The sequence below is a fragment of the Notechis scutatus genome, chromosome 7 (genome assembly GCF_049901735.1).
Source record: "Notechis scutatus isolate UNSWTSFEM ecotype Mainland chromosome 7, rNotScu1.2, whole genome shotgun sequence".
In the NCBI taxonomy this organism is placed as follows: Eukaryota; Metazoa; Chordata; class Lepidosauria; order Squamata; family Elapidae; genus Notechis; species Notechis scutatus.
The window spans coordinates 21,465,413-21,487,776 of NC_142015.1; the positions used below are offsets into that span (position 1 = coordinate 21,465,413).

General features: G+C 44.5%; 1 protein-coding gene across 2 annotated transcripts in view; it reads right to left on the reverse strand.

Moving 5' to 3' along the window:
* The window catches only part of LOC113419307 (opioid-binding protein/cell adhesion molecule homolog), a 775,668-nt gene that overhangs the window by 351,321 nt on the left and 401,983 nt on the right, over nucleotides 1–22,364 (reverse strand). The window contains exon 1 of one of the 2 annotated variants that reach the window (XM_026678591.2): nucleotides 18,406–19,512. In XM_026678591.2, coding sequence (XP_026534376.1) covers nucleotides 18,406–18,572 — 167 coding nt within the window. In that variant the 5' untranslated portion in view covers nucleotides 18,573–19,512. Of the gene's footprint in view, nucleotides 1–18,405; nucleotides 19,513–22,364 lie in introns of those variants that run through there. The other variant, XM_087970096.1, reaches the window with a different exon arrangement.

Genomic DNA, 22,364 nt, shown 5'->3' on the forward strand with positions numbered 1-22,364 from the left:
CTCCCCCTCCCTCCTTTCTCTCTCTCTCTCCCTCCCTCCCTTCCTTCTTTTCTTTCTCTTTGAGTTTTTGACTCCAGGTCACTGCCTGGATAAGAAAGCATACATCACTTTCTTTCATCTATTCCTCCCTCCCTTCCTTCTTCCCTCCCTCCCTCCTTTCTCTCTCTCTCTCTCCCTCCCTCCCTCCCTCCCTTCCTTCTTTTCTTTCCCTTTGAGTTTTTGACTCCAGGTCACTGCCTGGATAAGAAAGCATACATCACTTTCTTTCATCTATTCCTCCCTCCTTCCCTTCCTTCTTCCCTCTCTCCCTCCCTCCTTTCTCTCCCTTCCTTCCTTCCTTTATTTCCATTCTTCTTTTCTTTCCCTTTGAGTTTTTGACTCCAGGTCACTGCCTGGACAACTTCCTGTAGTTTTCTTAGGAAGGCTTTTCAGAAGTGTTTTGCCCTTGGCTCCTTTCTAGGGCAGTGAGAAAGTGTCTGGCCCAAGGTCACCCAGCTTTAGCTTTGGCATAAGGTAGGACTAGAACTCCCAGTCTCCTGGTTTCTAGATGAATGTCTCAATCACTACACCAAACTGGTTCTCATATTAATGTCCTTGCTCCCCTTATATTATTGCTAGATTCCACAATAAGGCCAGCAGGCTAGTGGGGAAAGGAGAGGAGAGGGGAAGGGGAAAGGGGGTGTGGAAGGAGGAAGGGAAGGGAAGGGAAGGGAAGGGAAGGGAAGGGAAGGAAAGGAAAGGAAAGGAAAGGAAAGGAAAGGAAAGGAAAGGAAAGGAAAGGAAAGGAAAGGAAAGGAAAGGAAAGGAAAGGAAAGGAAAGGAAAGGAAAGGAAGCTAAAATATACCTAAGTTTCAGAAGGACATCTGAGCAATGAAATGCCATTAAGCATGAGTAGACCATATTAGTTCTAGTCTTGAGTGCCAACTCTGTCTATCTAACGATCTGTAAAGAGTTACGAATGGTTTGCAAGTCCAGTGCCTAACATCCCTCCTTCTCTAACTCATTCATCTTAGACTATGGTGAAGCCACCCAAGCAACAAACATCACACCAACATCTAGAAACTGGCTTCACCAAGGGATCAGACCAGGGGTGGGTTCGGGCGTTCCTCTAGCTAAGATTCTGCACAGTTCGGCGAACCCACGAATTCCCCCCACCTGGCTGGCCCCGCCTAATGAAATCTTAATACATTTCGAAGATGCTAATTTCCGAATTGTAAAACAATCACACAACACTAACATTTTTTTTAAAGGGCCTCTGGAGGCCAGGGAGGCCGTTTTCGCCGCCCCAGAGGATCGAGAAAAGCCTCTGGAGTCTGGGAGGGCGAAAGCCACGCCCACCCAGCAACCGGGCAGAGAACCGGATGCTAAAAATTTTGAAGCCCACCCTTTGTATCAGACCCAACGCTCTTGGCCCCACTCCCCACCAATCAATATCTCTGCTTCTGCAGTAAAATTACTGGGCACATAATTATAACTATCGGAGCAGGCAAGACAAGTTAAATACCATCTCCCTTGGGGGGGGGGGGAATAAATTATTATGCCAGCCGAGAAGACCCAAAATGCCGCTACCCGTGGCTCTAATTTCACTGGGTTTACTTTTTTCCAGTCACACCTCCAGAAGAGAGAGAAAAAAGAGATGTACCTTCTGAACGGCAGGCCTATATTTAGCTGCTTTGTGCACTTTATTTTGGGTGGGGAGGAGATTAGGCTGAAGTATGATAGCAGCGCTAAGAACAGGGTTGTACTAATGTGCCTTTTGCTAATCCCTGCACTTTTAGCATTCATACAGAATTGGGAAAGTTGCTCGCCTCCCCCTTTCCCAGCAAAGATTTAATGGCAGGAAGAAGAAGAAAAATTTCAGCGGTAATAACATGTTAGCTCAGCTCCGCACTTCACAATCGGGGAACTCAGTGGGCAGGAGGGTATTAGGACTGTCACTTTCCAGATGGGGAGACTGAGGCCTGGATGGGAAAGGGGCTGATTTCCATTCAGACGTGGATACTTGGGCACGGACGGACTGCATCGACACCCTTAAAAGCACCCACAATCACCACACAAGACAACTGTCAAGCCTTAATGACACCAGAGTGGCCAACAATGAGCTTCGTTGTTTTGTTTCCCTACATTCATTATACATTTTCAAAACAGTGTGTGGGGGAGGGGTGTTTAATGCCAGGGATGGAAATAGCTTCCAACTCCCCACTGTGGCAGTGCAGAGTTCCATTTAATGGGGGGGGGGGGGAGGGGAGGAATGGCAGTGCATTTCAGAAAAAGTGTAAAAAAAAAAAACGTGCAAAACCTGCAGTGTGTCCATGCAGCAAGATTGACACATTAAAAAACAAACAAACGAACAAGAAAACTCATATAATCCCAGATGAAGTTGTCATGCAGCTTTACTCACTTTGCACTACAGTGAATCCTTGAGTTGTGACCCCACCATTGGGATCAACATTTCCACTGTTAAGCAAAGCGGTGAGTCACAACTGATTTTTTACAACTGTTTTTTTCTTTTTTCTTCATCCGGTTGTTAACTAATCTAGCTTTCCCATTGACTTTGCTCCGGGTGGGGGGAGTGGGAGGATAATTGTCCACCTCTTGCATAGCAATAGGAATAGCACTTAGACTTATATGCCACTTCACAGGGCTTTCCAGCCCTCTCTAAGCTGTTTACAGAGTCAGCCTCCTGCCCTCAACAATCTGGATCCTCATTTTACCAACCTCAGAAGGACAGAAGGCTGAGTCAACCTTGAGCCAGTTAGGATCGAATTGCTGGCAATGAACTGAATTAGCCTGAAATATTGCATTCTAACCACTGCATCACCACGTCCCTTCCTTCCTTCCTTCCTTCCTTCCTTCCTTCCTTCCTTCCTTCCTTCCTTCCTTCCTTTCCTTCCTTCCTTTCTTCGCACTTCGTAATAGCACTTAGACTTATGTACCGCTTCACAGTGCTTTCCAGCCCTCTCTAAGCAGTTTACAGAGTCAGCCTCTTGCCCCCAACAATCTGGGTCCTCATTTTACTGAACCTTGGAAGGATGGAAGGCTGAGTCAACCTTGAGCCGGTTAGGATTGAACTCCAGGCTGTGAGCAGAGTTAGCTTGCAAAATTGCATTCTAACCACTATGCACGATGGATGGATGGATGGATGGATGGATGGATGGATGGATGGATGGAAGGAAGGAAGGAAGGAAGGAAGGAAGGAAGGAAGGAAGGAAGGAAGAAAGAAAGAAAGAAAGAAAAGTGCAATATCACTAGCTACAGTATCATAGTACTGCATTCTAAGCATTGCTCCACTACGGCTCTTGACTGTATAGTATAGATTGTGGATAGACTGTTTTTTTGTTTTCTAAAAAAATCAGAATATTCAGCTACTTTTCCAATTCATTTTGGGGAGAAATTTGGGACAATGGCAAAGTTTTTCTGAGCCTTACCAGAATTCACCTCTTTATAGCACTGCTTTGTTAATGTGTGGTGTTGGTATGTGTTTGTGTGTGTGTGTATACTTATAAGGAGAGGAGAAAAATGTTTAAATGCCCAGCGTCTATCACAAAAAGCTGCCAAAATCCAAATAGAAGCAAGATTGGTTTATAAAACTGGGAGTGGGAGGAGGGAAAGAAGGATGTATGCCATATAGACTAGCCATTCATCAGCCAAGCATGATAAAGGCATTTATAATGACAGCTGTATGGATTGGCATGTATAATGAAAGCTGTTTGGATTGTCAACAATTTATGGCTTTATTTAAGAAGTAAATGGATCATTCTGAAGGGTTCAGAAAAGTTTTGGGGAACAAACTTAAATAAGTCTATGGGAAGGCTTGAAGTCTTCTGCTGCTAAATCTAAGTCTGGCTCAATCTGGGTAATGTTTATTTTATTATTATTATTATTATTATTATTATTATTATTATTATTATTATTATTATTATTATTATTATTATTATTATTATTATTATTATTATTATTATTGTTGTTGTTTAGAGTTCTCTTGAAACTGATTTTGCTGGCGTGAATGTATTCAATCAAGGACATTACCAAAAATACAAAACAGCCTGAAATTTCATTGCCTGGCTTCTAATTATACAGTTTCTACTCTTAACACTAACTGCATACCACCCTCATTTCAGAGCAAAACTGGGCTGTATTGGTAGTAAGGTGTTGTGGTTCGCTGGCAGCTGGTGTGGATGGCTGAAGTCTCAGAGAGCGAGGACTCAGATGAGGAGCCTGCATGTGATGCAGGGATGGGCCCAGGACCATCAGGGAGTGGAATGCTGCCTTCAGAGATTGTGGAGGCTGGCAGCAGTGATGAAGAGGCCCCCGAGGAGCCTGTGCCCAGCACGTGTGCGCACAGGGCTGCTCGAAGGAAAGAGCAGCTGCAGCAGCATGGGCAACTCGGGAATAAGGCTGCAAGGTAATGGCCCTCCCTTAAGAGATAAAAGCCAGCTGAGAAACCGGAGTTCTTTGCAGGAAGCAAAAAAGTTTTTGCTCTCAAACTCTTGTGGACATTTGGAATATCTTGGTTGGTGTTTGGCGATTCCTTTTGTTTGAAATATTTCTTAATAACTTTATCTAGTGTTCTCGGCAGCCTTGCACAACCTTGGCAAGGCTCATTTTTATCAGAGACAATTTGTTTGAAACAGCCTTTTAACCATGAAGGAATGGAATGTGTAAAGAATCGTTAAAAGGTTTTGTTTGCTGTTACCTCTGTTTCATGTTTGTTTCCTTGGAACAAGGTTTGGGTCAGAACATAAGATAATGAGCTGTGGTGGCACAGCGGTTAGAATGCAGTATTGGAAGCTAATTCATCTCACTGCCAGCAGTTCGATTCTCATTGGCACAAAGTTGAGTCGGCCTTCCATCTTTCTGAGGTCGATAAAATGACGACCCAGATTGTTGGGGGCAATGTGCTGACTCTGTAAATTTCTTAGAGAGGGTTGTAAAGCACTGTGAAGTGGTATATAAGTCTAAGTGCTATTGCTAAGGAAGGAAGGAAGGAAGGAAGGAAGGAAGGAAGGAAGGAAGGAAGGAAGGAAGGAAGGAAGGAAGGAAGGAAGGAAAGACCATGGTGGCCCAATGGTTAGAATGCAGTATTGCAGGCTAACTCTGCCAACTACCAAGAGTTCAATCCTGACTGGCTCAAGGTTGACTCAGCCTTCCATCCTTCCGAGGTGGGTAAAATGAGGACTCAGACTTTTGGGAGCAATATGTTTGTTGTGGGCAAGATGCTGACTCTATAAACTGCTTAGAGAGGGCTGTAAAGCACCAGGAAGTGGTGTATAAGTCTAAGTGCTATTGTTAATTTGCATATCTACTTGACAGCTACTGCTGTTGCCAGTTTGCAGATCTACATGAGCCATGGTAGTGCAGTGGTCAGAGTGCAGTACTGCAGGTTGGACTGCAGTACTGAACCAGTTGCGTATTTCTTCCAACAGCAACATACATAACAAAAATCTAAATTCTATCTTGCTCCTAAAAAGTTCTTTCTCCTTGGAAATTGACTTTGCAGAAAACCTGGGAAGAAAGTCAAATGCCGGGACAATCTCTTTTTTAATAACTCCTGCTTAAGAGTAAGAAATGATTTATCCAGGACATTTATCAGAAAATAGGATCTATCCCTGGTTAATTGAGAAGGTTGCAGCTTTTTGTAATTAAGGAAGAAAGCCTCCTTACCAAAGCATATTGCAAAAGTCTGCTGGCATTTTTTTTTTTAAAAAAAAATCTTCCTTAGAACTTTTTATCTGAGGAAGATCTCCAAAGAACATTATTTTAAGGCAATTCTGCGATCAGGGTAGTATTTTGGGGTGCAAATCCAGAGACCCATTCCTCTGAAGAATGAAGAAAAGTGCTCCAAAATCTGTGAGGTTGTGTGCCTTGCTGCTATTGGGGAAAGGTATGGGTTTTATCTCCCAGAATTCCCCAGCCAGACAGGCCATCGCTCAGAATTATGAGAGACGAACTCCATCCAGCTGATGACATCTAGGACAAAAAGGTGGAATTAGAGAGGGATCCCCTAAATCTATTGCATTCAGATCAAAGCAATAAGATCACTGCATAAAGTTATATAATTATAAAACTGATTGAACATTTATTTGGGATGGATACCAGCAGAAGTAGTATTCAGGAGGTTTTGACCAGCTCTGGAGAACTGGTAGCAGAAATATTGAGTAGTTTGGAGAATCGGCAAATACCACCTCTGACTGGCCCCACCCCTATCTATTCTCCCCCTCCCAAGTCCCAGCTGATTGGCTGGGTCTTCTTTTGTTGTGACTTTATCCTGTGTTGTCATTGCTTATCTGTATTCCTGGAGTCTTCCCAGTTGTGTGAGTTTTGCCGTGCCTTCATGTCTAGAATTCTTGCTCCTGCCTTGCCAAACTAATTATCTCAGTTTGGCTTGAGTGGACTTAAAGTTACAGTTTGTGTTGACCATGTTTTGGACTTGATTCTCTGCACCAAAGGCTGTTCCTGGGAGAGTTTTTTCTCCAGCCAGAAGGTAACCTGGACATTGGGGCCAAAGTTGGAGATAATAAAGGGACTCTTATTGATTATCTGACTGTGTTGCCTTGGTGCCACGCCTCTTTGGGTCATCACCAAAATAAATAATAAGAAAGGAATGACCAGATGCACCAGGTACTAACCTCATTGAAAAAGGAGCGTTCCCTTTTTTCACTTTATGTCTCAATAAATTTGACAGATTGGGCTGCATAGAAGGAGGTCTACTGTGCCTTCTGAGACAGCCAGCCCAAATGAGGAAGAAGCACTGTCTGCAATTCATCAGTTACAAGTCTCACAACAGAAAAGTTAAGGAGAGAAGGTGTTGATTGGAGAAAGGAGGCAGAACAAGATCTACAGTTTTAAGCCTTCCATCTGGACTAAGCGAAGGCTTACACCTTTTTAATGAGGTGCAAATTTTCACACAATAAATGCTTACTGATTCCAGGAGATATAACCGTTGTTTTCCCTGACTCCTGTGCAATTATTTCTGGATAAGTAGTGATATAGATTGATCTGGCGGTACCTCAAAATATAATTATTATTTTAATTTTCACTTCCCTAGAATTATATTTTAAGAAAAGGGAGAGAAAGAAGAGGGGGAAAAATGCAGTCCTGATTAAAAAGCACCTTTTCATGGAACCATTTCATGGAAATTATTTAAAGCATGCATGCTTTAAACTCAGTTACTGTCTTATTATCTCACATGCAATTCTGTGGTTGGTTTAATTATAGCAATGCACGGTTTTGCTTCGGGTGTGCCAGTGCATTTAAAACCTCGCTAGGAAATTAAAAGGGGGAAAAAAAATAACCCAAACCAATGAATGACACCCATTATCCACAACACCAATGTCACACATCTTCTCGCAACAAAAAATAAACTTGCTAATGGAGGGGAAATGGAGACGTGCAAGTACGGGCATGAATTGTTGCCTTGTTTGCTTTTGCAACACACTATCAGACAATTCATGCTCATTCATACATTTGGTGTAAAACATGACTGACGAAACTTTCATTTCTTCACATCTACATTCCCTGGGGAGAGTGTTTATCCAGACATGTCCTGATAAGGTCTCTGTACTGATGGTGAGTGAGCCCAGTGTCCATAGTGGGCATACTTACTTCCTCTCTTTCTTCTTGTCTCCATTGGGCAAGGAGGATCAATTACTCAAAAGGGTTGAATTGATTCTGAATTGATGCAATTATTCTGGCTAGCAAGATCTAAGAAAAAGACCTTCTCTGACATTGCATCTGCCCTCTGGAACATCAGCCCCAACCCTCCTCATCGTTTGTAAGAGCCTAAAGATCCTGATGCAGTCAGTTAGCTTGAAGCCCCAATGAAGGAACGTCACAGTGGAGGTGGTTGATGAACTAACAACAAGACTCCTGCCTCCCCGTTTGCCCTGTCCCTGCCCTCCCCATTAGTAATTGGATCATAGTGTTTGCTTGTATTAATTTATTTATGTTTTTAGTATATACGGGTATCTTTTATGATTGCAAGCTGCCCAGAGTTGCCATGTGCTAAAAAGGACAGCCAATAAACTTTATAAAGGAAGGAAGGAAGGAAGGAAGGAAGGAAGGAAGGAAGAAGGAAGGAAAGAAGGAAGGAAGGAAGGAAGGAAGGAAAAGAAGGAAGGGAAAGGGAAGGGAAGGGAAGGAAGGGAGAGAGAAAGAGGGAGGGAGGGAGGGAGGGAGGGAGGAAAGAAAGAAAGAAAGAAAGAAAGAAAGAAAGAAAGAAAGAAAGAAAGAAAGAAAGAAAGAAAGAAAGAAAGAAAGAAAGAAAGAAAGAAAGAAAGAAAGAGAAAGAATATCTTTCATATGATGATACTGTGTTTGGAAACTGCCAGCGAGGCTGGAAGGAGGGATCAAGCAAGGGCATAGCTTGGAGTCATTGCACAGCCACAAGAGGCACAAACTTGACCTCCCACAAGATCCATAAAGGCCTGATCTGGTCATTCCCAGATTCTTGTAATATAGGTCATAAAAAATAAAGTGACTGACTCAGGCTATTCACAAGTAGCTCTGGCTGCTTGCACCTGAGGTGTCGTGCATTACACATTGTATGATCATCACAAAATTATTTCTGTCCTTCCTGGAATTTCCCTACCAACTCATACAAACTCTGTTTGTACCTCACCTGGATGCTTCAAAGGGTGCGGATTGCATTTCTTTATGAAAAATAAGTTGGTTAAGGAATAAACCATAAGACTTCTCCAGTTAGGTAAGTCTGCTGAGGAATTATTTGCAACAACAGCAGAGGATATGAATTCCCACCCACCTTGAGTTTGGTGCCTCACCTTTCCTCTCAAATTATTTAATGAAATCAAACTGCTCTGCTGTGAATTGTCTCTTGCCATGGCTGCACAATCTGGAGTTTGTTCTTGCACGCAGTGACACTAATCTCTTTATGGCTTACAGCAGGGGTCCCCAACCACCGGTCCGCGGACCGGTACCGGTCCGCGGAACAACTCCTACCGGTCCGCGGCTTAGTTGGCGCCGCCATCTTTTTTCATGAAAAAGTGCTTCCGGTGAGCTTTTCCGGTAGAAAGCTCACCGGAAGCACGTTTTCATCAAAAAAGATGGCGGCGCTTAGCGCTTCGGTGAGCTTTTCCGGTAGAAAGCTCACCGGAAGCACTTTTTCATCAAAAAAAGATGGCGGCGCCCAGCTGATGCCGGTACCGGGCCGCGGCGCCCAGCCGATGCCGGTACCGGGCCGCAGCGTCAAAAAGGTTGGGGATCACTGGCTTACAGGGTCTTGAATTCTGCTGTGGCATCTACCCTAACTTTGATGTGTCGAATCCATGCAACCCAACATGCTGAGGTTTGGGCAAAAAGGGAGAAGGAATAGGAAATGATAACAGTCCAAATAGTAAAGAATTCAAAAGCTTTTAAAGAAATTATAGGGAAGAAAGTAGATCTATGCACATATATAGGCTACCTATAATTGGTTTCCATGATGAGTTTATGGGCGGGAAATGAATTATTTTCCTTCCAGAGATACGAGAGTTCAAGGGAAAAGAAAAAGAACGTTGGTGCTAACTCTGATATTTAACATTCCCAGAGATAATTACAATTCCTGTGAAAGTAGAAAATGCATGTAGGCAGCTAGAGAGAAGGGAAGCAAACATACAGTATTGGAAGGCACCCAAAAAATTGCAGAATCTTAATTGGACTTACCGATTAACAGAGATTAACAGAGTTGGAAGGGACCTTGTAAGACATAAAGTCGAAGTCCCCACCAAGCAGACCCTACACCATTTCTGACATATGGCAGTCCAGTCTCTTCTTGAAAGCTTCCAGTGATGAAGCTCCCACAACTTCTGAAGGCAACTTCTGTTCCATGGGTTGATACTTCTCACTGTCAGAAAATGTCTCCTTATTTCCAGGTTGAATCTCTCCTTTATTCCTTTTCTGGCCTTCAGGTGCTTTGGAAAATAGCTTGGCCCCCTCCTCTCTGTGGCAGCCCCTCAAATATTGGAAGACAGCTTTCATGTCTCCCCTGGTCCTTCTCCTCGCTAGACTAGCCATGCCCAATTCCTGCAACCATTCTTCATATAATTTTAACCTCCAGTCCCCTAATCATCTTGGTTGATCTTTTCTACACTCTTTCTAGAACATCTTTTTTATAATGTCTCAACAGCTTTTTTATAACTTATATTATCCCAGAAAGATACCTGCAATGAAGAGACTGTGAAGTCTCAAATCTGATAGGGGATAAAGGAAGAAGTTTAGAATAGTCACACCCTATAATTGCTCAGTATATATCTTGTTGCCTACAAGATTATAACTTTAGTTTGGCAAGTTTCTGTCTATTAGGTTTAAACAAATAAACAATTGGACTTTTTTAAAATATTGATTTTCTATTAAATACATTTCTCAGTGCTTAATAAACATCATGTTGTCTGGGTATTTAATTTGCTTAACAATATAAATTACATTCTATATCTCACAAGTCATTGTATCCTATATTCCTTAAGCTCCACAAACCCTCCCTCTCTAGCCAATCCCTCCCTTTAGCCTCTAGCATCGACTTCAGTTTCCAATTCCTCATCTAACCCATCAATTCTGTTTTAACCGAGTCAACTCTCTGGCTGTTCCCAGGTAACTCAGTTGCCTGAACTCAAGAATCAGCAAGTAGATTTGGAAAGATAACTTGGCTAACGGATTTGGCAAAGCAGAAGCCCAAGGATTTTTTGGCAGCAAGTTATCATGGAACACAGTCAAAGAGCTGAGCCAGATGTAATGGCTGAAAACATAGTGACTGCACAGGAGGGCAGGAAATGCAGAAGTGGCGAGTGGAATGAGAAGAGGGGGACAGGGGGAGAAAATAAATACTAAAGATTAAAAGACAGTGACTGCTTGCAAAGTAGAGATAAGGCATCAGTGCAGGAGCATAATCAGGAAACCGGAAGAGATTTAGGAGAGAAGACATTGGCACCACTTCTCTTCAACTGCCAACCAGAAAGCAGCAATGTTATGACAGAATTCCACTGAAGGAAGGGGGTGCAGTGTGGCACAGTAGTTTAATCACACTGGAACTCCTGTCTCCATGAGACAGAATGAGTTGAGGGTAAAGGTTCATTCTCCAAGCTTGTGGGTGTTTTCTGAATGTTTCATCATCAGGCAGGTCCCAAAGGTGCTTTTTTCAAGAGGCAACTGGACTTCCTGTTTTTTCTTTGAAGACGCTTCGCTTCTCGCCCAAGCATTATTTTTCAGAGCTTCTTGGATGAGAAGTGAAACATTTTCAAACAAAAACGTAAGTCCAGTTGCCTCTTGGAAAAAGCACCTTTGGGATAACCATGACCTGGATGGTTGAGAATCTCCATAAGCATTACCACCTTCAGCAGAATTTAGGAGATGTCAATGCATTACCTAGCCTGGTAATGAAACTTTTGGAAACCAACCCACAAGCTTGGAGAACAAACCTCTGTCATCATCCTACACCTGAGCTAACAGATATTTGCCACTAACGCAAACAGAGCCAACTCCCGTCACTTGCTCCCTAGGTCCTGTCCACCCAAAAGTTTGAAAGCGAGTGTCAGGGTTCCCAAAAAAAAACCAACTCCAATCAAAAACTCAGAGACAGACATTTTCTCAAAGTTTCCTTTCATTAGAGTAGTTATACTGGCACATCTGGGAAAACCCAAATCTGAGAGTTCTGGGTTTTCCCTTAGTAATTCAAAAGTCAAAACCCAACCCCTGCACTCATCACATGGTCCAATCACATGGCCCAATCACCATCTGTGCCAACAACAGACATCCCTTCCACCACTCCTCCTCCAGGTGCAGGAATAACATTACCTTGACCAAAAAGAAGAATGCTATTATGTCTAACTAACCAACACTCTAAAAATCCCACTCCCCTCCTGCTTTCACAGGCACAGGAATGTGGCAGCGTGGAAGCTTCTGGTTCTAATATGGCTTCCAAAGTTGACAGAGAGCAATACTGCAAATAGATGAATGGGTACCACTTTGGCAGGAAAAAAAAACTAGCTCTGTTCATGTGTGCAGAGAGCAGCCCTGGACAGAGGACAGGCATCGCAACATGAGATAAGGTGAGGTGAGACCGGTGGAAGAAGAGCTAGCAATTGGAGCGCTGTTAGTTAATTGGTAGAAAACTAGTTTGTCCCCTGTGGTGCACCAAGGATAAACTTGCAAGCACCAAACAAAATGAACTGGCATTCTAGGCTGCCAGGACTGCACTGTGTGTCCAGCATCTGTAGATTTCCCTGATCTTGTATGCCATACGCAAAATAAATAATAACCTACTGAACAGCTTTCCATCTGGAAAATCAGAAAAAGAAAGGAGAAAGCAGCATTTTAATGCCTCCTTCTTATATGCCTATTTCTCAGACTTTGTAACTGTATGCCATCATTCCAAGGTATGGAAAAATGATCATCTGCAAATGAAAATAAAATATCAGAGTTGGCCATCTGCTGGCAAAAAAAAAAGACTGCAGCCCTAAGGCTTATCCAGGTGATGTGCCTTCAAAAGTCTGGAGCTGCAAAAACAAAACAAAAATGCTATTGGTACCAACCACGGTGTTTCTGAGATGGTGAAAAGACAAAAATACGATTTGCTTAGTTCTGTAGAAAGAAGGCATAACGTGTCCCTTGGGGCTATGAATCCATTGTAGATAATATAATGTTTTTTCTTTCATTCTAACAGTGGTAATTTGCTTGTAGAATTCCTGTGCTGTTTACAATAGTTGTTACTTTGGTAAGAAGCTGCATGGAACGTGGCCTGGTGTATTTATTATAATAGTAGGACTTTGTAGAAGATGTTTAAGCGACTTTTTCAACCTTAACTATAGGAGAGGCTGAAGGCCACTTCAGTGCTGACTGGTATTCTGAAAATATCTTTTAAAAGTGCCTACTGATCGAATGGCAGTTCATGAACCTTTCCTTTTTAATTGTGTTTCCTTTTCCTGAAAAGATTGTTCAAAAGGCTCCTAATGTAATGGGCTGGATTCTTGGATTTTATTTGTTATTCCTCATCTACTGTATAACAGAATAACAGAGTTGGAAGGGACCTTGAAGGTCTTCTAGTCCAACCCTCTGCTCAGGCAGGAAACCCTATACCATTTCAGACAAATGGTTGTCCAATCTCTTCTTAAAAACCTACAGTGTTGGAGCCTTTATAACTTCTGGAGGCAAGTTGTTCCACTGGTGAATTGTTCTAACTGTCAGGAAATTTCTCCTTAATTCTAGGTTTGCTTCTCTCCTAGATTACTTTTCATCCATTGCTTCTTGACCTGCCTTCAAGTGCTTTGGAGAATAGCTTGACTCCTTCTTCTTTGGGACAGCCCCTGAGATATCGGAACACTGCTATCATGTCTCCCCTAGTCCTTCTTTTCATTAGACTAGACATACCCAATTCCAGCAACCGTTCTTGATATGTTTTAGCCTCCAGTCCCCTAATCATCTTTGTTGCTCTTCTCTGCACTCTTTCTAGACCCTCAACATCTTTTTTTATATATATTGTGGCAACCAAAACTGGATGCAGTATTCCAAGTGTGGTTTTACCAAGCCATTATAAAGTGGTTATTAACACTTCACGTGATCATGATTCTGTCCCTCTATTGATGCAGCCTAGAACTGCTTTTAAGCCAACACAGTCCTGGGTTGCATTGTAATCTTTTAAGTAAGATCCCTCTTTTTTTCTACGTGAATACAACCCACGTACCCTCAGACGATGATTTCATAAGCATCGGCTAAGCTCAGGTGCAATTGTTTGGTTTTTGCCTCAGCTATTTGCAAGCCATTGTTTCTAAGTCGCCGTTTATGATTTAGTGAACCCTGCCAGTCACAGTTTATTCAATAAACCACGGTTTGACATCTATTTACACCCAGGCACATTGAGAAGCGCTGAGCTATTCTTACCGTAATCCCGATAATAGTCGTTTTTCTAAAAGAAATGAAGTGGCTGCATGTTGTTGCATACTGAAGGGAGAAACAGATGGAGCCTTCCCTTCCCTCCCCTCCCTTTCCAGAGGAGCTACATGAACGTGGGGAAGAAAGGAAAAAAAAACACCCCACAACTGCTGTAACTATTCAAAGGTACTCAAAAGTACTCAGAAAGTGATAGTTCATGTGTGTGGGGGGGGCTGCTCTACAGTTCAAAGCACCTGTTTGCTTAGTGAATAAAGCAAGCAGACATTTTTTTCCTTTCAAGGTACTGAGGTGTTCCTTTCAGAGCTTCCTGCAAATAGCTTTTCTTGTACCTCTCAACAGGTTCTGCATGACTTTTGAGGCAAGATTAAAATCTGTTTGGCAAAAATAATAGACGGTATTTATTGGTGTATACATTAGAAGTCATGGAGTCTCTAGCAAACCATCTTTAGCCCTCATTTCTCTCTGTCTCTCTGTCTCTCTCTCTCTCACTCTCTCTGTGTGTGTGTCTCTCTCTCTCTCCTCAGTCTGTCTTTCTCTTCTCTCTCTTTTCTGTCTATCTCTTCTCTGTTTGTCTGTCTCTTTTATCTCTATCTCCCTCTCTCTCTCTTCACTCTCTGTCTGTCTCTTGTCTGTCTTTCACTTCTCTTCCCTCTCTCTTCTCTGCCTCTCTTTCTCTTCTTTCTGTGTGTCTCTTCCCCCTCTCTTCTCTGTCTGTCTTTCTCTTCTCTGTCTCCCTTTCTTTCTCTTCTGTCTGCCTCTTCTCTCTCTCCCTCTCCTCTCTCCTCTCTGTCTGTCTTTCTCTTCTCTCCCTGTCTCTTTTCTTTCCCCCCCCTCTTCTCTCTGTTTTTCTCTTCTCTCTCTCCCTTTCTTTCTCTTCTCTCTCTCTCTGTCTGTTGTCCCTCTTCCCCTCTCTCTCACATACACATTGACAATAACAGCCAAACTCATATCATCTGTCCTCAGCTTAAATGGGCAGCTTGTTAATAGTTGCTTTCTACACAACTGAAAAATCAATGAACAAAACAGTTGTTTGAGAGAGGGGGGGTGGGAGAGGGAGAGGGAGGGAGGGAGGAAAAGAGAGAATGGAGTGCAGTTCAGTTCTGAACTCCAAACATATCCACCATGTTTGGACTAGCCATCTCTCTCTCTCTTTCTCTCATTGTCCCTCCATCTGCCCTGGATTCAAAACTTTAATCATCTTCCCTCCTGCTACGTTAAGAAAAGGAATAGTTAGTACCAGACCGTTGGAAAAGGCCAAGGAGAAGATGGCTCCCCCATGAATAGTGGAGTGTGATTTGTCTGCCTACCCCCAATGGGTCTTTCTGTCCCAGGGAAAAAAGGGGGGAGATAAATGATGAGCTAGCAGCTGGGAGGACCAACAAATGGGCCATTGAGTAACTGAATGAGGCCTCCCATAGCTCTCGGTCCTTTGCAGGGCACGGCCTGCTCCCCTCTGTGTTCCAAAATTTGCATCCATTTAAGAAATTGCAGTGGTCATTTCCAAAATGTGTGTGTCCTCTTCCACGGGTTCAGAAGCTTCGTTCCTTCAACATTCTTAATCTGCTTACAAATTAACCTCCTTGAGGGATTTAGACAATACATTGAAGTGAAAAATAAAATAAAATAACAGATGGGCTAGATTCACAAAACACACCGAGTTCAACAACAGCAAACCAAGATTAGACCAGGGGTCCCTAAAATGTTTTGTCATCATCTCTCCCTTTAGGGCAATCTTAATGTACACGTCTCCCTTAGCATTCCAAACACAACAATGGACACAAATGGACAATGGAAGCAGTACAATGGCCCTTGGGGAAAGGTGGATTTATTGTAGCAAAGTCCATTTCATGCCACTCTGGACTTTCTCTGTGGCACCTCAAGGGAAGTCCACTTCACAGTTGGAAAAACAGAGAGGCTAAAACCAATTCATCCATTAAAGTCTGTCCTGCTACCGCAACCATGCTCAGTTGTAGGGTTACCAATGTTTCCTTTCCTTATCTTGGAAACCTTGGCTTGATGGACACCAGGAAATTGATCCATAAACAAAATACTGTATAATGAAGAACAAAGAACAAAGTCAACCGATGATGTTCCGGAATTTTGGGACATCGCTGATGAGAAAGCAAGATCCTACAGCAAAACTGGCCTCACTTGGGTCCAATGCCAAGTATCCCCCTCAATGGATTGGTTGACAATCCTATTGGGTGATCCCTCACCTTATTCAGAAAATAGATGCAGTTGAAGAGATGCAACAACTAGTTAAACCCATTTGTGAAACGTGTGTGAGAGAGAGGGGGTGAGAAGGGAAGGGAGAGAGAGAGAGAGAGAGAGATTTGAATTTACTGGTGGCAATTGAATGGTCTCTTCCTTTTGATAAACCATCAGTAGAGTACAGAAAGCTGTTTATATTTGTCCTCATTTGTCTATGCAGAAATAAATTCCTCTGAGTCCAGTGGACCTTACTTCTGGTTAAATCAGTGTGTGTGTGTGTGTGTGTGTGTGTGTGTGTGTGTGTGTGTGATATTTGAGTTTACCGATGGCAATTGAATGGTCTCTTCCTTTTGATAAACCATCAGTAGACTACAGAAAGCTGTTTAAATATTTGTCCTGATTTGTCCATGAAAGCTCATGAGAAGATTTGGGGTGCCACCTACCGCACGGGGCTATCATTGGGAGGGAGGAAAATGGACAGGCTTGTCCAAAGAGATTTTTTGGAAACCTTCTCTTTACAACTGAAAACAACTCAGAGTAGTCACAGCATGGAGAGATGGAGGATGGACATGGTAGAATTGACAAAATGCCTGGACTTATTTCTCGGTGAGAAAGGCTACTATAAAACATGCACAGGGCAATGTGAAATCCTCACTGTACATTCTCAAAGAAAATGAAACCATCTATCCAGGCTTCAGGGCTTCAGTTCACTGTGATACAATGCCTCCCTCCCATCACCCATGTATACATATGAACGAAATAATGATAGCCACAGAATAGAGACCTCGATTATTACAAACACCCAAACACCGAAGCACAATTTCATGAAAATTGCGGAAAGCTCCATCCTTTAAATACCTCTTTTGTCTTCGATTTAGGAACATAGAATTTAGGTGCAGGGAATAAAATATTAAAAGCAGGCCTGAGCAGTAGAAACTTGCTTTTATAGATTGAACCAAAGCCAAATATAAATCTTTCTGGTTGGTCCAGTTCTGGAATTGACTGGGATTTCTGTTGGTATCTCTACTCAATAAACCAACCCCGTTGGGCAGCCTTTAAAGACCTACAGCTGAGATGACCACTTTGATCATTTCCACTGGTAGCCATACAACGCACTCAGCGAGCCACGTGGTTCCATTTTGGACCCCTTACTTCTCAACTATGTGTATTACACCCCAGTTCAGGGGACTCTAAATTAACTCGTTGAAGTCATTCCTCTTTCAGATGCTCCCAAACTCATCCTTTCCCCCCGCATTGTGGTACAACTGCTAGACTATCCATCCCTTTGAGCCTTCTAGATGATGAGTCCAGCCCATTGCTCCTTGCAAGCTCTCAGATGCCTTGGAGGATCTTGTCAGAGCAAGAATCTCCCTCCCTTTTCCTTTGCACAAGTCCCAAGCTTGTAAATTTACTCAGGGAGGGCAAAGAGAAAGCTGGCTTCACGGTCGATCCCACCCACCCACCCACGCAGGCACCAAAAGTAAGACATCTGTTTATGAGCCACTTTACATCTCTTTCTCAGCCAAGGAGTGCAAAATAAAACTGCGTGCGAGAGAAGAGAGAGCAAGCCTATCAGAATTCATCTGAGCTGCTCCAGGAGTCAAAGTCTGATTTGATATTAACAGAAAATACAAAGCAATTGATGCAATCTTGGGAGAGACATCAAAACCCCAGAAACCAGTTAGAACCAGCGACAGGAATTGGGGAGCAGGGAGAGAGGAGAGGGGTAGTATATATGCAGGGCAGACCTACTCCTTATTTTCTCACTCATGGGTTCACAAATACGTCCCCAAGACATCGTCCACGTTGGTACCCAACCCATCTCCAGAACTTCTTTTAAAGGTATCCATCCTGCAAGTTCACACCAACTCAGCTGTCCAACTGCACAACACCCCCCATCCTTTTAAAATAGGAAAGGCCTCACCCTTCTCTTCCCTCTCACACTACTCTTGCCATGAGATCCACCATGTCTACAACAATCATATTCCTTTACAAGCAACAACAGCATCTTAAACACCAGCCTTGAAATGTCTTTCAATGCCCCCACCTGCACCCGGAGGCAATGTCTTTGCATCCTCCCCAGAATTTGCCTCTCCAACCAGGCAAGCAAGCAAGCAAGCAACTCCATGCTTGGGTACCACATCCCAAGTCCATGGGTGGAGCTCCTGCTGGCTTGGGACAATGGAAGAGGTCCGTTTCCAACAGTCATTTTGCACACACACACACACCCGGGGAAACGCCCTCCCCCCCACCCCCAATAGCAAGAAGAGACCCCTAGAGGTCATCAAGAGTAGCCCAAAGCGATCTGCTCCTACCTGAGGGTGGCGCTTTCTCCTTGCTTGACCGTCACGTTGTCCATGGCCTTGGGGAAGGTGGCATCTCCGCTGCGCACGGGCACTCCTGCGGGCACAAGGAAGAGCAGCCTGAGACACACGACCACCAGGCACCGCCAGGGCAGAACCAAGCAACCCCCGACCCCCATCCTGGGATGCAGAGACGTCCCTCCAGGCTAAGGTAGATTGCGTCGGCAAACGGAGGCGAGGCTGACGGAGAGCGGGGGCGGCGGGTGGCAACGAGCGCGGAGCAAGAGCAAACCCCGAGGCGCTTCTCGGGCGGCGAAGGGTTGAGGCTGCTCAACGGTTAGCCGGGCGCCCGGGAGAAATCCAGCTCCGGAGAGGCGGGGCGTCCAGCAGAGGGTCTCCCGACGCTGCCAGGCGCGGGGAGGGCTGGGGAGAGGCGGCTGCAGAAGGGCCGGCCGTCCCGGGGCAAGCGGGAGCTCCAGCTCTCCTTCTTGGTCCGGGTTCAAAAAAAAAAAACCCAAACCGGACTAAGTCGCTGCAAGGCTCCGGGGCGAAAAACTTTCTGCGCCCCCGAGGAGGCAGGCGAGGCGAGGCAGCGTCCCCACCGCGGGCGAGGAGTCACGGGGCGCTTGGAGAGGCGGCCCGGCGGTGGCTCTTTCCCTCCGCGCGCTCGCTCCTTCGTTCTCCAGCCAAGCGGCCGAAGGAACCCCCGAGCCCCGACGCCGCCGCCCTGCGTCTCGGTCTCCTCGGCCGTCCGGGGCTTGTGCGGCTCCGCTGCTGCTGCTGCTGCTGCTGGGAAGGCTGCGCCCGCCAGCGCCGGCCGGCCGGCTTAAGGCAAGAGGCGGGCGGGCGGGAGACGCGGGCAGGAGCCTGCCGCCGGTGCCGCTACTTCTGGCATCTCCGCACCTCTCGCCCCGCTCGCCGGGCGCCTCTGCTCCGCGGTCCCTCCCGCGCGCGCCCACCGACGGGTTGTCATGGCACCGTCTCCATCGCTGACCAGGACGCGGACTCCCCGGTGCAGCCACAGCGAACCGGGGAGACTTCGGCACATGCAGCGCCCTGCGCGAAGGACACGCCGGAGCGGCGGCGGCGGCGGCGGTAGCGCGCGCTCTCCCTTCCCTCCCACGCGCGCGTTAACCCTGCCGGCGCCGCGGTCGGGGACTCGGTCGGGAGGCTGGAGCCCCGCGGGGAGAGGGCGGCGGAGGCTGCTTCCTCCTCCGAGGGGAGGAAGGGGAGCAACCCACCTACCTACCCCGCTTGGCGCGGCTCCCACCACCACCACCCCGGGACCGATAGCCCCCCCCCCCAACACACACACACCCATGGCCGGGACCTGGAGGTGCGATGCTCGTCCACGCTCCTCTTCCAGGACTCGTCGTCCTGAAAGCGGGGCAGGGCGAGGGAGAAACTAGCCCCGTGGGGAATTGTTTTTCAGAGAAAGGAAGGAAGGAAGGAAGGAAGGAAGGAAGGAAGGAAGGAAGGAAGGAAGGAAGGAAGAGAGAGAGAGAGAAAGAAAGAGAGAAAGAAAGAAAGAAAGAAAAAAGAAAGAAAGAAAGAAAGAAAGAAAGAACAGAAAGAAAGAAAGAAAGGGAAAGAAAGAAAGAAAGGAGAGAGAGAGAGAGAGAGAGAGAGAGCAAGAAAGAAAGAAAGAAAGAAAGAAAGAAAGAAAGAAAGAAAGAAAGAAAGAAAGAAAGAAAGAAAGAAAGAAAGGAAGAAAGAGGGAGGGAAGGAATGAAAGGGAGGAAGGGAAGGGCAAGGGAGGAAGGAAAGAAAGAAAGAAAAAGAGAAAGAAAAAACAGAAAGAAAGAAAGAACAAACAGAAAGAGGAAGAAAGAGAAGAAAGGGAAGGAGAAAGGGAGGGAGGGAGGGAGGGAAGGAAGGAAGGAAGGGAAGAAAAGAAGAAGGGAGGAGGAAAATGAAGGGAGGGAGGAAGGGAGGGAGGAAAGAAAGAAAAAGAAAAACAGAAGGAAAGAAAGAAAAGACAGAAAGAAAGGACAGAAAGAGAGGGAGGGAGGGAAGGAAAAGGGAGGAAGGAAGGAAAGAAAGAAGGAAAAGAAGGGGGAGGGAGGGAAGGAAATGAAGGGAGGGAGGGAGGGAGGAAAGGAAAAGGGAGGGAAGATTGGGGAAGCCTACAGAACAGTTGTGAAGAATAGAATTAGAAGGGAAATGGGAAGTTGAGCCATCCAAGCCTTTCTGGACCTCCTTCCAGATGGGTGAATCTAGGCCATCCTAGATATAGTAATCCACATACTGATGATGTCACCAAGTTGGGTCATGAAAGGCCTGCAAGAAAACAACTAAGCTCAAGAGAGCACCAAGGAACACACATTGCAATCCAATTACTTCTGAAGGAAGCCATGGTGGGGAAAGTGGCATTTCCTTCGCATGCAAATTTGCAATGAATGCCACTAAATTCTCTGGTGCTAATTCACTAGGTCGGAGTGGGAGTTGAGGATGATTGTTAGTCCAAGGTAAGGACCAACACTAGCAAACCATATGGTGACTCCAATAAAGGAGAATATTTCCACTGATGATGTCACCTAGTTGGGTAATGAAACATCTGCAAGAACGCAACCAAGCCTAGAGACCACTTAGGACCTCACAATATGATAAATAATCTCAAATCTCATTTGAGTTTGACTTCTAGTGGTTACATAAAAACATGCATTTGTCAAGAGGCAACTGGACTTTCTGGACCAAAAATAGATAGATAGATAGACAGACAGACAGACAGATAGATAAGTAGATAGATAGATAGATAGACAGACAGATAGATAAGTAGATAGATAGATAGATAGATAGATAGATAGATAGATAGATAGATAGATAGATAGATAGATAGATAGATGGATGGATGGATGGATGGATGGATGGATGGATGGATGGATGGATGGATGGATGGATGGATGGATGGATGGATGGATGGATGGATGGATGATGGATGGACAGACAGACAGATAGATGATAGATGATAGATGATGGATAGATGATAGAAATGATGTAGGATAGATAGATATAAAAGATGAGATAGCTAGATGATTATGTTATTTGGCTGAATAATGATACATCTGCAAGAAAACAATCAAGCTCAAGAGAGCACCAAGGAACCCACATTGCAACTCAACTACTTCTGAAGGAAGCCATGGTGAGGAAAGGGGCATTTCCTTGGCATGCAAATTTACAATGAATGCCACTAAATTCTCTGGTGCTAATTCACTAAGTTGGGGTTGTGTGTGTTTGAGGACGATTGTTAGTCCAGGGTAAGGATCAACACTAGCAAACAATATGGTGTCTCCAATAGAGGAGAATATTTCCACTGATGATGTCACCTGCAAGAACAAAACCAAGCTTAGAGACCACTCAGGACCTCACAATATGATAAAGAATCTCAAATCCCATTTGAGCTTGACTTCTAGTGGTTACATAAAAACATGCATTTTTCAAGAGGCAACTGGACTTTCTGGACCAGAAATAAATAGATAGATAGATAGATAGATAGATAGATAGATAGATAGATAGATAGATAGATAGATAGATAGAGTTCCTCTTCTTTTTCATTAAAAGTTCACATTTTCCACCAGGAAATTTTTGAAGGTTGCAGGATACAAATTATTAGGATATTAACTATCCTGTTATTAATAGGATATTAACAGGGTATTGCCTCTTGAAAAAGCACCTTTGGGACAGCCATGACCTTTCTTAGCAAGACTACCAAACTCTTCAGACTTGGCCCTTCTTCAAAATTATTATTTCAACTCTCTTCTTCCATTTCAAATGTTCAGCCCTGTGATTTCCTCTTGATTTTTTCTCCCCTTCCAAGTCCTAGCTAACCAAGCCTTTTCTTGCTTAGTTTCCAAGTCCGGATCCAGTCAGTCAAATGGTTCTACCTGCTGAGAGACAGGTGGAATGTGAAATGAATGCACTGCTCAGCCTGGGATTTCAAGACCTTAATATTAAAAGGAGCGGTGTGTTCT